General features: G+C 36.6%; 3 protein-coding genes across 3 annotated transcripts; all 3 read right to left on the minus strand.

Moving 5' to 3' along the window:
* Positions 1–3255: 3255 nt before the first annotated feature.
* LOC110729466 (probable LRR receptor-like serine/threonine-protein kinase At1g12460) lies at positions 3256–3975 on the minus strand. The gene has a single exon (XM_021909198.1). It carries the CDS (start codon positions 3973–3975, stop codon positions 3256–3258), a length of 720 nt encoding a protein of 239 aa, XP_021764890.1.
* A 6800-nt stretch (positions 3976–10775) lies between these two features.
* Positions 10776–12107, minus strand: LOC110729467 (receptor-like protein 12). The gene has a single exon (XM_021909200.1). It carries the CDS (start codon positions 12105–12107, stop codon positions 10776–10778), a length of 1332 nt encoding a protein of 443 aa, XP_021764892.1.
* Positions 12108–14214: 2107 nt separating this feature from the next.
* LOC110729468 (LRR receptor-like serine/threonine-protein kinase GSO1) lies at positions 14215–15600 on the minus strand. Its single transcript, XM_021909201.1, has one exon. It carries the CDS (start codon positions 15598–15600, stop codon positions 14215–14217), a length of 1386 nt encoding a protein of 461 aa, XP_021764893.1.
* Between the last annotated feature and the right edge of the window lie 325 nt (positions 15601–15925).

A 15925-nucleotide genomic window follows, 5' to 3' on the forward strand; every position in this document is an offset into this window, starting at 1 on the left:
CAATTTACGGATTTACAATTTGCACCGATTTCATTAAATAAAGACTACTACGAACATTTATGACTACATATAATGATCACATGTGGTTCTAAACATCATTATATGACCCTGAGATGTATTCCCTAAAATCTCAAAGCTTTTCGATACTGTGCCCTGAAACCTTTAAAATTTCTCAAAAAACGTAGATATAAGCCTTCAATTTCAGAATTTTTTTGACGTTTTTTCGCCTGCAAATAAAAATTGCCAAAATTTTTACCATGGTCCCTAATATCCTCTGGGAGTCCAATTGGATGGGTTGAACAATCCAATTTGCCTTTAAATGACCAATTTACCGGTTTACAACTAGCACCGATTTCATTAAATCAAGCCTACACGAACATTTATGACAACATATGATGATCATAAATGGATCCAAATGACATTATATGACCCCGAGATGTATCCCCTAAAATTTCAATACTTTTCGACACCGGGCCCCGAAATCTCCTAAATTTCTTAAAAAATGTGGATATTAGTCTTCAATTTTGGAATTTTATGAATTATTTTTCGCTTGGAAATAAAAATTGCCGAAATATTTACCATGGTCCCTAATATCCTTCGGGAGTCCAATTGGGTTGGTAAAAACTATCCAATTTCCATTTAAACGACCAATTTACCGGACTACAACTTGCACTAATTTCATTAATTCAAGCATACTACAAACATTTATGACAACATTTAATGATCATATATGATATGTTTTCAAATGGCATTATATGACCCCAAGATGTATCCCCTAAAATATCAACACTTTCCCTGTCCTAGAAACCTCCAAAAATTTTCAAAAAACGTGGATATTAGCCTTAATTTTGGAATTTTTTGACTTTTTTTCGTCCAGAATTAGAAATTGCCGAAATGTTTACTATGGTCCGTAATACATTTCGGGAGTCTAATTGGGTGGGTGCAACCATCCAATTTGTCTTTAAACGTCCTATTTACCGGTTTATGACATGCACCGATTTCATTAAATCAAGTCTACCACGAACATTTATGATAACATATAATGATCATATATGATTCCAAACGTCATTATATGACCCCGAGATGTATTCAATAAAATCTCCAGGATTTTCGACACCAGGCCCCAAAACCTCCAAAATTTCTCAAAAAGCTTTGCCTTCAATTTTGGAATTTTTTGACTTTTTTTTTTGTCCGGAAATAAAAATTGCCAAAATGTTTACCATGATCCTTACTATCCTATGGGAGTCCAATTGGGTGTGTGAAACCTTCCAATTTGCTTTTAAACGGCCAATATACTTGTTTACAACTTGCACCGATTTACTGGTATACGACGACCAATTTAATTAACTTGCACCGAACCCGACTTGAACCGAAATTGACCCTAACCCGTTTTAACCCGTCAAAACCTGAATTTAACCTGACTTGTTACTAACCTTACCTGAATTTAGGTCGACCTGTTCCTAACCCGATTCAAATTTAACCCAACCTGTTACAAACCCGACCCGAAATCAACCCGACTTTTTATTAACTTGGCCCAAATTCAACCTGATTTGTTATTGACCCGACTCGAATTTTACCAGACCTATTACTTACCTGACCCAAAAATTCAACCCGATCTGTTCCTCACCCGACACGAAATTAACACGACTTGTTATTGACTCGACCTAAATTCAACCCAAATTGTTCCTGACGCGAATTCAAATCACCTTAAATGCAATTTAGACCACCTTATTATTGTTGATCAAAGCATTTTGTCTAGGGAGACCAAGTCGGTCAAGTCCAGCAAAAGAAAGGAACATCATCCTCAAATTTAAGAGTTAAATATAATATATATTTGTTGTATGGTCAAAGGAGATAGTTATCTTACTAAATTATAGACTATAGTTCCCTATTATATTGTCATATATGTCATTGTCAAAGAAAATAATTAGCTTGATAAAAATGATAATTATCTATTTATAGTTAGTTGTACCCGAATATGGCCTGACTTATAAATGGCCCGACCTAATTGTAACCTGCAAATTATTGACTTGAACATAACCCGACTTGAATCCGAGAATGACCCGACTTGGAAATGACTCAACCTGATTATAATCCGCAAATTATTGACTTGAATCAAACCCGACTTAAACCCGAGAATGACCTGACCTGATTCTAACCCGCAAATTATCGACTTGAACCGGACACGACTCAATTTATACGTACCCAAAAATCCGTAATCAAATTGTAGGTTAGCATTGATATGACTTTTAATCTTGCAAACTTATTTGATACAAACTCCGTGATAAAACTTTAAATTAGCATTGACATGACTTACTATTAGTCTTGAAAACTTAGTTGATACGAAAGGATAACACCTTAGAAAATGATCCACGAAACATTGATATGGATTGAGAGTTTGAGATCCAAATCCAAACCAACTACCATTCACCCAACTTGAAGAATACACCATATGCCTATATAATGTATACTACCTTGTTCTTATTATGTGCAATAAAGGAATATTTTACGTCACAAAAATAATATCCGTTTGTTGCACATAGTAAGAAACGGAGGTTGTATATAATTTGAAAACCAACCACATTGCTAGGGGCCTTTATTTGCAACCATATTTAACCCCCTATGAAATGCCCATAAACTCTAAAAAAATTAGTCAAATATGCAACATACGGAGTACATAATAAACGAATTTAAAAAATCACACTTTTTTTTTAATAATAAAAAAATAATAGTTGATGATTTTTTCTAAATGAAATAAATTGGAAATTTGTAAAATATGGAATACATCACACTTTTCAATTCAACTAAAGTTAAAGTTTAGTAAATTAAATCAGACCATCAAATTGATGACCCGAATTTTAAAATTTAGATCAATTCACACTAGATTTTCCAACTACCATATTACTGTATAATAATCAATAATCATACTGCATTACTCTTCATTCCAAAGTATTATTGCAACAAGTTGAAAGGTTTAATGGTCCATATTACATTATAAAGGAAAAGTAATGTATACAACAGCTGATTTTTTATAAAGGTATTATTGTATCAGCTTCTCCTTGACTCTCGAACAGTACACTTCTGCAAATTCCTGCATAAATCACCCAAAATATTATTACATTTTTGCAAATTAACAAATAGAGTTATATGATTATAGCTATAAACAAGTATCATTGCATAGACTTAGTCATTAATACTTTTTTGTACAATGAAATTAAGGTTGATCCTTGACAGTAAAGGCCTTACCTTGGCTATTCAACGACGATGTATCATTACATAGACTCGGTCTCTCATGTAATCTAAGGTTCGGAAAAAGGCATGTCTCCAAGATCTTTTGATCACTAGAGTTCCACAAACTCCCCAAAAGCCTATAATAAAACCAAGTACCACACTTATATACAATCCTGGAAATATATCATCATTATGATCATTCACATCTTGTTGAGCGACATCATCATTTCCGTTCCATGTATTATTGCTAGGTGGTTCATCTCCAGGGCATATCGCGAGTGGAGCTCCACAAAGCCCGGGGTTTCCCATGTATGCTGAGGCATCAAAGCCTTGCAGTAGAGTGCCTGTTGGAATTCTTCCGGACAAGTGGTTGTATGACAAGTTGAGCATTCCTAGAAAATTTAGATTAGCAAAAGTTGCTGGGATCGCGCCAGAAAGATTGTTGCTGGACAAATCAAGCAATTCTAATGCTGTCAAAAGTCCTATCTTGGGAGTAATACTTCCATTCAACTTGTTGCTTGACAAGTCCAATGAAACAAGACCGATGAGACTAGAAATGCCTTCAGGGATACCGCCTTCAAGCATATCGTTAGACATATGAATGAACTTCACTTGTCCTAGATAATTCCTGAAGATTTGGTCCTTTCCTTTCCACATGACAAATTCTGAATCAAAGTATGTGACTAGTACAGAAAAATCGTACTGATATAATATATCAGGCAGGAGATCTGCTGTGCTAGTCATGGCCGTTAAATTGTATATGCATCTTGGGATCTTTCCTGAGAAGTGGTTATGTGAAAGATCCAAGATCTGTAGATATGAAAGTTGTTGGAACAACAAGTGTGTAGTGTGTGAATTTTGTGAAAAAACTCAAAGTCCTACATTGGTGGGAAATGAGAGTTTTACTCTCTTTATAATATAGAGAGTGGGCTAAAGGGGTGTGGCCCTTGGGCTACCCACATTTTGTGGAGAGGGAGGACCTATATGGTAAACCATCTATCACACACGCGCGCCGAACCGAACCGAGCCGGGCCGGGTTGGGTCGGGTTTATTAAATAAACTTATTTTTTGGACAAGGCTAATTGCGTGATTAGTTCCTTGATTTTTGCTAAACGTTTTTGACTGATTACATTTGACCGTTTTTTCAAAACTGATTAATGGAGCGTTAATCATGCAAACGTTTTCACTGATTTTTTGCTAAACGTTTTGCCACACATTAATCTTTTGTAACCGTGAATGTCCGCGACTCAGTCTATTTTTCGGTAGCTTTGTTCTTACTGTTTTTGTTCCCGCAGTTCCGTTTATAACAATTTTAGAACATTCATTTTCTGCCTGTATGAACTATATGTCTACCGAAGATATTACTATGTCTGCTGACCTTAACAAGCCCTTCCGTTTTGAAGGAGCTCACTTTAAAAGATGGAAACAGAAAATGCAATTTTTCTTAACTGTCAAAAAAGTTAATTCTGCCTTAACAGCCCCTCGGCCATTTATTCCTGATAATGCTCCTGAAGATGAATTAGCTTACTTGAATAGTGAAATCGAAACCTGGAATGAAACTGACTTCATGTGCAAAAACTATATACTTAATGGTCTGTCTGATAACCTCTATGACTATTATAACATGGAAAATACTGCTAAGGATTTGTGGGATGCCCTACAAAAAAAGTATGATACTGAAGAAGCAGGTGCCAAAAAGTATGCTGTCAGTAGGTACCTAAAATTCCAGATGACTGATGATAAGTCCGTGGAAGTGCAGTCTCACGACCTTCAGAAAATTGCCCATGAGATAATTTCCGAAGGTATGGCCCTTGATGAACAATTTCAAATTGCTGTTATTATTGACAAGTTGCCTCCTTCCTGGAAAGATTTCAAAAATAATCTCAGGCATAAGACTAAGGAATTCTCCTTAGAGAGTTTGATCACTCGGCTACGTATAGAAGAAGAATCCAGAAAACAGGATCTAAAGGAAGAGATTTTACAAATCTCTGCTAATAATGCTCCTAGGCGATCTGCTGCAGTACTTAAACCTGCTGGTAAGAATTTCAAACCTCAGAACCGGAAGAATAACTTCAATAAACCGAATGTTCAAAAGAACAATGGAAGACAACAGTCACAACCCCCTAAGAATGGTACTGGTCAATTTCTGTGCTATCGGTGTGGAAAACCAGGCCATATGGCACGAAAGTGCAGGAACATGCCTAACCCTGTGCCAGCGCAGGCTAGCATGATTGAAGAGCCTTTTGTGGCTATGATTACTGAGATCAACCTTACTGGTGGATCAGATGGGTGGTGGATAGACACTGGTGCCACACGCCATGTCTGTTATGATCGTCGAATGTTTAAAACATACACTGAAAAGACCGATGATAAGAAAGTACTGTTGGGTGATTCCCATTCCACTAACATTGCTGGTGTTGGAAATGTTGAGTTGAAGTTTACTTCTGGCAGGACTCTCATTCTGAAAGATGTGTTACACACTCCGGAAATGAGGAAGAATTTAGTTTCTGGTTTTTTGCTTAATAAGGCTGGTTTTATACAAACCATAGGTTCTGATTTGTTTACTTTAACTAAGAATGGAATATTTGTAGGAAAAGGATATGCTACTGATGGCATGTTCAAACTGAATGTTGAAGTTAATAAAATTTCTAATTCTGCTTATATGTTGTGTTCTACTATTAATGTTTGGCATACTAGACTTTGTCATGTGAACAAAAGACTCATAAAAAATATGAGCAATTTAGGCCTTATTCCAAATATCTCTCTCAATGACTTTGACAAATGTGATTCTTGTAGTCAGGCTAAGATTACAAAAACACCTCATAAATCAGTGATTAGAAATTTAGAACCATTAGACTTAATTCATTCGGATATTTGTGAACTAAATGGAACGTTGACCAGAAATGGACAACGATACTTTATCACCTTTATTGATGATTGTTCTGATTATACTTGTATTTATTTGATGAAAAATAAGAGTGATGCTTTTGAAATGTTTAAGTTGTTTATAACAGAATTTGAGAATCAGTTTAACAAGAAAATAAAAAGATTACGAAGTGATCGTGGAACTGAGTATGATACTGATGCTTTTGTAGAATTTTATAATTCACATGGTATCATACATGAAAGGACAACTCCTTATTCCCCAGAAATGAATGGAAAGGCTGAAAGGAAAAATAGGACCTTTACAGAATTAGTAGTTGCTATTTCCTTATATTCTGGTGCTGCTGATCATTGGTGGGGTGAAATTCTACTAACTGTTTGTTATGTCTTAAACCGTATTCCAAAGACTAAGAGTAAGGTTTCTCCCTATGAAATACTTCGTAATAAACGACCTAACATTTCTTATTTCAGAACTTGGGGTTGTCTAGCATATGTTAGGATTCCTGATCCTAAAAGAGTTAAATTAGCTAGTAGAGCTTATGAATGCGTATTCATTGGATATGCTATTAACAGTAAGGCATATAGATTCTTTGATTTAAATGCTCGTGTAATTATTGAATCTAATGATGTTGATTTTTATGAGGACAGGTTTCCTTTTAAATCTAGAAATAGTGGGGGCTCGTCCTCCTCTATTATTCCTAAAGACAGGTCTAACTCACAAGACTTGGATGCTGAACCCGAACTAAGAAAGAGCAAGCGGGCTAGAGTAGCAAAAGACTTCGGCCCAGACTTTGTAGTTCTGAATGTACAGGAGGATCCTTCTACCCTCCAAGAAGCTCTAACCTCAGTGGATGCAGATTTATGGCAAGAAGCCGTGAACGACGAAATGGACTCACTTGAGTCTAATCGAACTTGGCATCTAACTGAGTTGCCACCAGGCTGCAAGTCAATTGGTTGCAAATGGGTCCTAAAAAGAAAGCTGAAAGTTGATGGGACCATTGATAAGTTCAAAGCCCGTTTGGTAGCTAAAGGCTACAGACAAAGGGAGAATGTTGATTTCTTTGATACCTATTCACCTGTAACTAGAGTAACATCTATTAGAGTATTAATATCTCTTGCTTCTGTTTTTAATCTTGTAGTACATCAAATGGATGTGAAGACTGCATTCTTGAACGGTGAATTGGAAGAAGAAATCTACATGGATCAACCGGAAGGATTCGTTGTTCAAGGAAAAGAGCATCTGGTATGTAAGCTAGATAAATCTCTTTATGGTCTCAAACAAGCACCTAAACAATGGCATGAAAAATTTGATAACTTAGTCATCTCACATGGTTTTAAGATAAATGGTAGTGACAAATGCATATATGTAAAATTTGAGAATGACATATGCACTATAATTTGTCTATATGTGGATGACTTGTTAATTTTTGGCTCGAACATTCATGCTGTGAATGATGTAAAGCTATTGTTGAATGCTGAGTTTGATATGAAAGACCTAGGAGAGGCTAATGTAATCCTTGGAATTAAGATTACTAGGACAGAAAATGGAGTTTCTTTGGATCAATCTCATTACATTGAGAAGATCCTAAAGAAATATAGTTACTTTGACTGTAAACCTGCTAGTACACCTTATGATCCCAGTGTTAAATTATTTAAGAACACTGGTGATGCCGTAAGGCAATCTGATTATGCGAGCATCATTGGCAGCCTTCGGTATGCCACTGATTGTACTAGACCCGACATTGCCTATGTCGTGGGATTGTTAGGCAGGTTTACTAGTTGTCCTGGTAATGAGCATTGGCATGCTATTGAAAGGGTCATGAGATACCTTAAGAGGACCATGAACCTAGGGTTGCATTATGAAAGGTTTCCAGCTGTACTAGAAGGCTATAGTGATGCTGACTGGAACACCTTATCAGATGACTCTAAGGCTACTAGTGGATATATTTTTTCTATAGTCGGTGGAGCTGTATCTTGGAAGTCTAAGAAACAGACTATTTTGGCTCAGTCCACCATGGAGTCAGAAATGATAGCACTAGCTACGGCTAGTGAAGAAGCAGGTTGGTTAAGAGGCCTGCTAGGTGAAATTCCCCTATGGGAAAAGCCATTACCGGCTGTCTTGATCCATTGCGATAGTACCGCGGCTATTGCAAAAGTTCAGAACCGTTATTACAACGGTAAGAGACGACAAATACGTCGTAAGCACAGCACTGTGAGAGAATATCTCTCTATCGGAGCTGTTAGAGTGGATCACGTACGCACTGAGAATAACTTGGCTGATCCTTTGACGAAAGGATTAGCTAGGGAGAAAGTCCATTTTTCCTCTAAGAAAATGGGACTATTGCCATTGAAATGAACCACACATAATGGTAACCCAACCTATGAACTGGAGATCCCAAGAAATAGGTTCAAAGGGTAATAACAAGTTATGGTGTGTTATGAGTTGAATATGTTCAAAAGACATAATTTCCTGAAGCGATCAAGGATGAGTTAATAGGAACTCTTAATGAAATCTATACTCCAATTTGGAGTGGAGTACCAAGCTACAGGAGTACTCTTGATAGATTCACCTATGTGAATGTGGAAGTTAGGCCGCTTCCTATGAAATGTGTGGCAGCATTTCTAGAGCATTCACTACACTGGGATAGACGTGCATGGCCGAAATAGCACGGGTCTAGAACAACACCAAGAGTAGGTTGTGTGTGGTACGTTGTCAGAGATAGGGTTCAAAACTTTGAGTCACCCTTGTTGAATCTGAATCGTACTCACTACGTCGAAGTTCAAGTTGAAAAACACTTCTGTTTATGCGCAACCTATATATGTATGGATTCTGCTCGAAAATGTTTTCAAAAAATTCAAGTGGGGGATTGTTGGAACAACAAGTGTGTAGTGTGTGAATTTTGTGAAAAAACTCAAAGTCCCACATTGGTGGGAAATGAGAGTTTTACTCTCTTTATAATATAGAGAGTGGGCTAAAGGGGTGTGGCCCTTGGGCTACCCACATTTTGTGGAGAGGGAGGACCTATATGGTAAACCATCTATCACACACACGCGCGCCGAACCGAACCGAGCCGAGCCGGGCCGGGCCGGGTTGGGTTGGGTTGGGTCGGGTCGGGTCGGGTTTATTAAATAAACTTATTTTTTGGACAAGGCTAATTGCGTGATTAGTTCCTTGATTTTTGCTAAACGTTTTTGACTGATTACATTTGACCGTTTTTTCAAAACTGATTAATGGAGCGTTAATCATGCAAACGTTTTCACTGATTTTTTGCTAAACGTTTTGCCACGCATTAATCTTCTGTAACCGTTTTCAACGTTCAACTTATGACCGTTTTAATTGCGTGATTAGTGCCTAATTAAACAGCAGCAGTTACGTTGCAATTTTTCCTATAAAAGGCGTGTTGATTTCCTGTTTTTGATACACAAAAAATACAGAAAGCAATCTTCTTCTCCTCTCTATTTTTCCTCACAAAAACAAAACCCTCGAGCAGTTTCTTTTCTTTTTTGGTGTTTAGTTGCCCGGTGGTTTTGTGCAGTTCCACCGGTATAATTACAATAGAGAAAGGCTGTTTTATCCTGGGGAACATCCAGTTTAGTACGAACTGCTTGCACCTTTTCAGGGCAGTGCCGTGAATGTTCTAAAGAAAGCGACATAGTCCGCGACTCAGTCTATTTTTCGGTAACTTTGTTCTTACTGTTTTTGTTCCCGCAGTTCCGTTTATAACAAAAGTTGACAAAGGCTTGAAGGCAGAACCCCTGAAAAGCTATTACTTCGAAGGCTGAGAATACCGAGATTTGTTAGATTGTTCCCAATCCTCTGAGGTAGATAGCCAGTAAATGAGTTGTATGCAACATCTAGGAGAACCAAAGATGTGCAATTCTGTAAGGACATGGGAAGTTCACCCGAAAAGTTGTTGTTTCGCAAGTGTAATGCTTGGAGCTTCTTCAGGGCACCTATAGATGCTGATAACTTTCCAGTTAAGTTATTGTTTTCTAAGCTCAGGATTGATAGCTTGTCGAAGTACATCCAACAATCAGGAAGCTCACTCGATAACAAGTTATTTGAGAGGTCTAGATTAGAGAGGACCATCTTATTTTTTGGACACAAAAAAGAAGATGCATCAGAAAACTTGTTATTATTCAAGGACAATGAGGAAATATTTCCAAGAAATGAAGGGATTGCACCCTCCAAGGAATTTGAGCTCAAGTCTATCTGAGGGAGTTCGCTAAGGGTGATCGACAAATTACTAGGGAGTACCCCATAATATTGTGAGACATATTTAGTTACTCTAATTTGGATGACAATGAGCTCCAAAATGAAGCAGGAACAATGTCTGAAATTCCGGCTATTGATATATCAATCCATGAGATTTGGGTTTGGGTTTGTAACCATTTTGGGAAATGAGGGCCTAACTTGCAAGAGCTTAAGTATATGGTGTCTAGCTGAAATGGGGGAAGCCAATCCACACTAATGTTAACTAACAATCTAGGATTTTCTGACAAGTACAAATTACGCAAACTCAATAAGTTTGCAAAATGGCTGTCAAAGATAGTACCTATCAAAGAGTTTGTAGAAAGGCGCAAGGTCTCAAGCATAGAAAGTTTTTCTATCCCTTGGCTAATTGTTCCGTTTAGCTGGTTGCCATCGAGATAAAGTTGCCTCAAAATGTTTCGATAGTGTTAGGAATTGTCCCCCAAAAATGGTTGTTTTCCAAGCCAAAAAACCTCAGTGACTTGTGAGAACACACAGATAAGATTTGGATGACATCAGTAAGATCTCCTGTGAGATTGTTGTAGCTTAACTCCAAGAATTGTAAGCTACATAACTTACCAATGGTTTTTGGAACGCGTCCATGAAAGTTATTCCAAGACAAATCGAGGTGAATGAGATGTTTTAGGCTCGAAATCATTTCAGGAATTTGACCTCCAAGTAAGTTACCAGAGACATCGAGGTATGATAGGGATTGCATATTTTTAAAACAACTAGAAATGGAACCACTCAAGTTATTAGCAGAGAGATCAAGATGTGAAAGGGAATGCATATCTCCAAAGTAATTTGGAATATGGCCTTCAAATGCATTAGAAGAGAGGTCAAGATATGAAAGCGAATGCATTTTTCGAAAACCACTTGGGATGGAACCAGGAAGTGAGTTATCACAGAGGTCAAGATGGACTAGGTGAGTACTGACTCCACTCGAGTTGAACAACCATTGAAATATCGAAGGGTCACCAAAGCTATTATAAGCAAGACTAAGGAAACGAAGGGTGGATGATGAATTTTTATATGAAAGTGAAGATGGAATTGTTGAAGGAAGATAACAACTATCCATCTTTAAGACCTCTAAGAAAGGGAGGTTTGTAACTATTTGTAACCAGTCTTGTACCTCACTAAGATCGATGTCACTTAAGTTTACGACACTCAATGAAGTAAGACGGGAGAGCCAACCTAAACTTTTGACAACAAGTTTATTATTACTGAGATCAAGAGATGTTAAGTGGGAAAGATTACCAAATTCATGAGGAATCTTCCCTGTAAAGCCGGAATTTGAGAGATTAAGGTGCTCTAAATTGGCAAGGGAACTGATAAAATTAGGGATAGGTTGGCCTAAGAAGTTGTTGAAGCTAAGATCCAAATATTTCAAATGCTTCAATTTAAGGAGGGAAGTAGTCACTCTACCTTCTAGACAATGATGGTCATTACCAGCTTCGATACCACCAAGATTGATGGCCATGACATGCCCTGTGAGGTTGTTGCAAATAATGCCGCGCCATTTGCAACAACCTCCATCGTCTTCATGCCCTCCCCATGAAGAAAGTATTCCACAATGGTCCTCTTGAATTCCTCGTTTGAACTGAAGTAAGGCTTCTCTTTCCTCACGGATGCACTCGATGTTGTATTGGGTGGCATGACTCAAAATGGCTAGGAAAAGCCACAAAATTGACAGAAAACAAAGGTGATGTTGAGATATTTTGATGGGAAGAGGGATGATCATGTTGATTTTAGCTAGTTTCAGTCGGCTTGATTGGATGAAACTCAATAAGATTTTCTGTTCAGGAACAATATATCTAATGTTTGATCTGTTATTTGTAGAACACCAAAATCAATGACAAGAGACTTAGAATACTTTATGATGACTTATAGTTTGGCTAAAACAGACTAATATGTTTGGGTCTAAAAATTTGAAAAAATCAAAACCTTAAGCACATCTAGAACAGGTGTACTGGTCTTTATTTGATCGAAGTTGGTAAAATTAGAAATTGAATTATATCTAGGACACATTAAATTCGACTCACATATACTTCGATAACGTAACGATTAGCTAGCTATGATCTATACATTCGGTCTCCTATAGCTATAGTATTTATGAAACTAGCTAGTGTGAAAGGAATACCATTGCTTTTGACTTGAATATGTAATTAAGGAAATGTCTGAATCTTGAAAATTAACCAAGATGCTGTTTGTATACCTGTTCCTAGTGCTACATTGTACTTCTGTCACATAAAACAGGGGAATAAAACAGGGGAATTTTCAGATTACCAATTACCAATTACCAACAACATAAAGTCCTAATACAATTGAAACTAGCTAGGAGTCCTGCTCATTGCTATTTGACCAAGTTGACAATGATTATTTTAGTAATATCAATCTACATACATAAATTTTTTTACTAAAAATATACAATAAAAGATATGTTTACATTGACATGGGTGTTATTAGTCAAAGTGATACACGTATTTAAAAATGAGGCATCCATGGGAGAGTATGTTGAAGTCTTAGACTCTTTAGTGAAATTAAAATATGTAGAAAACCTTAATTAACTATATATGTAGAAAAGTACTTCGTATCTAAGAAAAACTAAATCGGTTGACTGTTGAAGTCTTTGTTAGAATTGCCAGACTGTAAGACTTTAACTCTTGGAACGATAAACGTACTAATAAAGCAACTCGTAACTAATAGAGTAAATACTAAGGAAATATGCGTACAATATATATTCCCTTTCTTTGAAGGAATCTATACTTTTTAAGTCTTAACTAGGACTTTAATATGAGCCTTTTTATTAGTTAGAGTCCTAATTTGAAGGAATCTTGTACTCTTTAAGTTTTACTTCCTCCGTTTTCTTTTACTTGCAACACACCTTTTAAGTACGCAGTTTTAGGAGATGATTAGTGAGGGTAAACGAGCGATTTTATCAATATAATTTTTACACGAAAATTAGAATAGGGTTAAGAATCATTTGTAAAAATTATAATGAAAAATTTGTCCGTTTACATTACATAAACCCGACCTCAAACCACGTGCCACAAGGCTGTGTTGCAAGTAAAAGAAAACGGAGGAAGTATATGTCATCGTAGCATTGAAGATGTAACACAAATGTAAATTTAATACTTGTACGATATTTTGGAAACAAGAAAATTCAAATTCCTACATCAAAGTAAGATATTTATGTGCTGTTGAATATTTAGATCAAAATTTTAAGCTGATCTGAGTCTTTTACGAGTATTGTTTTTCTTTTCTCACAATATCCATTACTATTATTCTCATTTGCGCATGCTAGAATTAGTATGAGTTAAATGGGGGCACGGGAGAAGGAGTTATGATTTATGAGTCGATCATTTGCTCTACTAATACCGTGGAAATGAGCCAGTTTATTGTTGCAAAATGATTGTTGTGATGATACTTAACATATGTACAAGTTACGTGTTACAACACATAAATGTATCGTATTTAATCTATTTTGATGCACAATATGATTCAGATTATGAAAGTTATATGGAGTTTAAGCGCTTTTCGATGACAAGCTAAGCGTGTTAAACGATGGACATACATACATACCGTTTCAAATTAGTTATTTCTAATTGTTACTTGTTAGTGTTGGTGGATTTGATCATATATGTTTTTGTACCACTCTTAAAATATAGTCTGCATTCACTATGTTATCAAGCATTATGAGAACTCCTGGTGATATAACATGGTATGATTTTGGAGGGACGTACAAAGTATTAAAATCCTGGTGATATAACATGGTATAAGTATAAATATAACATGGTACAAGTAAAATAATGCAGTGACCAAGAAGCTTGATACCAACTAGCTTAACTTCAAGCCTTGGAAACTCTTGCTAGATTCACAGCAATAATGACATAGAATCGGTCTTTGATGCTATCAACGCATCGAAAATAGGCCTGTCTCCATGAAGTTTTGAGCACTAAGGTGCCATAAACTCCCCAAAATCCAAAGATAAAACCAAGCACCACGCTTATGTACAAGCCTAGAGAAAAAACACCTTCTTCATCATCTTTGTCTTGTCGAGTGAGCTCTATATCTTCTCCATCACGCGACTTGTTAAATGCTTCATCTCCCGGACAAGTCTTTGGAAGAGGCTCTCCACAAAGTCCAGGGTTCCCCATATAGTATGAAGCATCAAAACCTCGCAATTGAGTTCCTAGTGGAATTCTCCCGGATAAGTTGTTATTTGACAAATCCAAGATGCCAAGGTAGCTCAAATTTACAAAGCTCATTGGAATCTCTCCACAAAAACGATTGTTTGACAAATCGAGGAATTCTAGAGACGTTAGCTGGCCAATATTCGACGTGATGGTTCCACTGAATTTGTTTCTCGACAAGTCTAAGGAGACTAAACCGCCAAGATATGATATCTCACTAGGAATTTCTCCTTGAAGATTATTGTTGGAAACATCAAATGATTTAACAAGTCCCAATAAATTTCCAAATTTCTGTTGTACTCTTTTCCACTTGACCCATGCAGCATAATGAGGATACTTAGTAAAACTTTTATGTGAAGAAATAATGGTAGAATTTGGCAAAAAAATTGTTTTGTTACTCATTCCTGTTAAATTATAGATGGACTTTGGGATTGTTCCTGTGAGCCTATTTCCGGAGAGATCCAAAATTTGTAGGCTTGATAATGTAAAAAGGGTTGATGGTATTTTTCCGACTAATCTGTTTTTCCTTAAGTTTAAATCAACGAGACTTCGAAGATTTCCTATTTCCGGGGGTATGATCCCGGAAAATTGGTTATCTCCTATGTCAAGAATGACTAAAGAAGAGCAGTTCCATAATGAAATGGGTAGGACTCCTGAAAAAGTATTATCACACAATCGAAACGACTGAAGTTGTTTAATGGCCCCTATAGATTGTGGTAACTTTCCTGAAAATTGGTTGCTTTCCAAGTTTAGATATGACAGTTCATCCATATTCTCCCAACAATCATCTGGAAGTTCTCCTGACGACAAGTTGTTAGACAAGTCTAAGTCAAGAAGAACGATTTTTGATTTTGGGCACAACAAAGGAATTGGATTTGAAAACTTGTTGTTATTGAGCTTCAAAGATGAAACATTTCCTAGGAATGAAGGTATTGTGCCCTCGAAAGAGTTGAAACTCAAATCTACTTCGAGTGGACGCCAATGATCAAATATAGGATGTGATAGATTTGGAAGCTTTCCTGTAATATTATTATTAGACATGTTTAAGAAAGATAAGTTAAGGGTTAATAAGTTCCAAAAAGAAGTTGGAATTGGCTCTGAAATTCTAGCTTCAGATATATCGAGGTATGAAAAACTCGTTTGGGTTAGAATCCACTTAGGGAAGTGTGGTCCTAAAGCCAAAGATCGGAGATTTAAAGTATCTAATTGAAATGGAGGGATCCAATCGACACTAAAGTTAAGTGTTAATTTCGAGTTATTGGACAAATCTAAATCCTCCAATCTAGAAAAGTTTTGAAAATGGTCATTAGAAAGGGTACCTTCAAAGGAATTTGATGAAATGAACAATGTTTCGAGCTTTGAGAGA

This window comes from Chenopodium quinoa, unplaced genomic scaffold, assembly GCF_001683475.1.
Source record: "Chenopodium quinoa cultivar QQ74 unplaced genomic scaffold, ASM168347v1, whole genome shotgun sequence".
Classification (NCBI taxonomy): domain Eukaryota; kingdom Viridiplantae; phylum Streptophyta; class Magnoliopsida; order Caryophyllales; family Amaranthaceae; genus Chenopodium; species Chenopodium quinoa.

Excerpts from the sequence above, each read along its gene's own strand:
- LOC110729466 (XM_021909198.1), bottom strand. The coding sequence starts at position 3,975 with ATGACTAGCACAGCAGATCTCCTGCCTGATATATTATATCAGTACGAT.
- LOC110729467 (XM_021909200.1), bottom strand. The coding sequence starts at position 12,107 with ATGATCATCCCTCTTCCCATCAAAATATCTCAACATCACCTTTGTTTT.
- LOC110729468 (XM_021909201.1), bottom strand. The coding sequence starts at position 15,600 with ATGTCTAATAATAATATTACAGGAAAGCTTCCAAATCTATCACATCCT.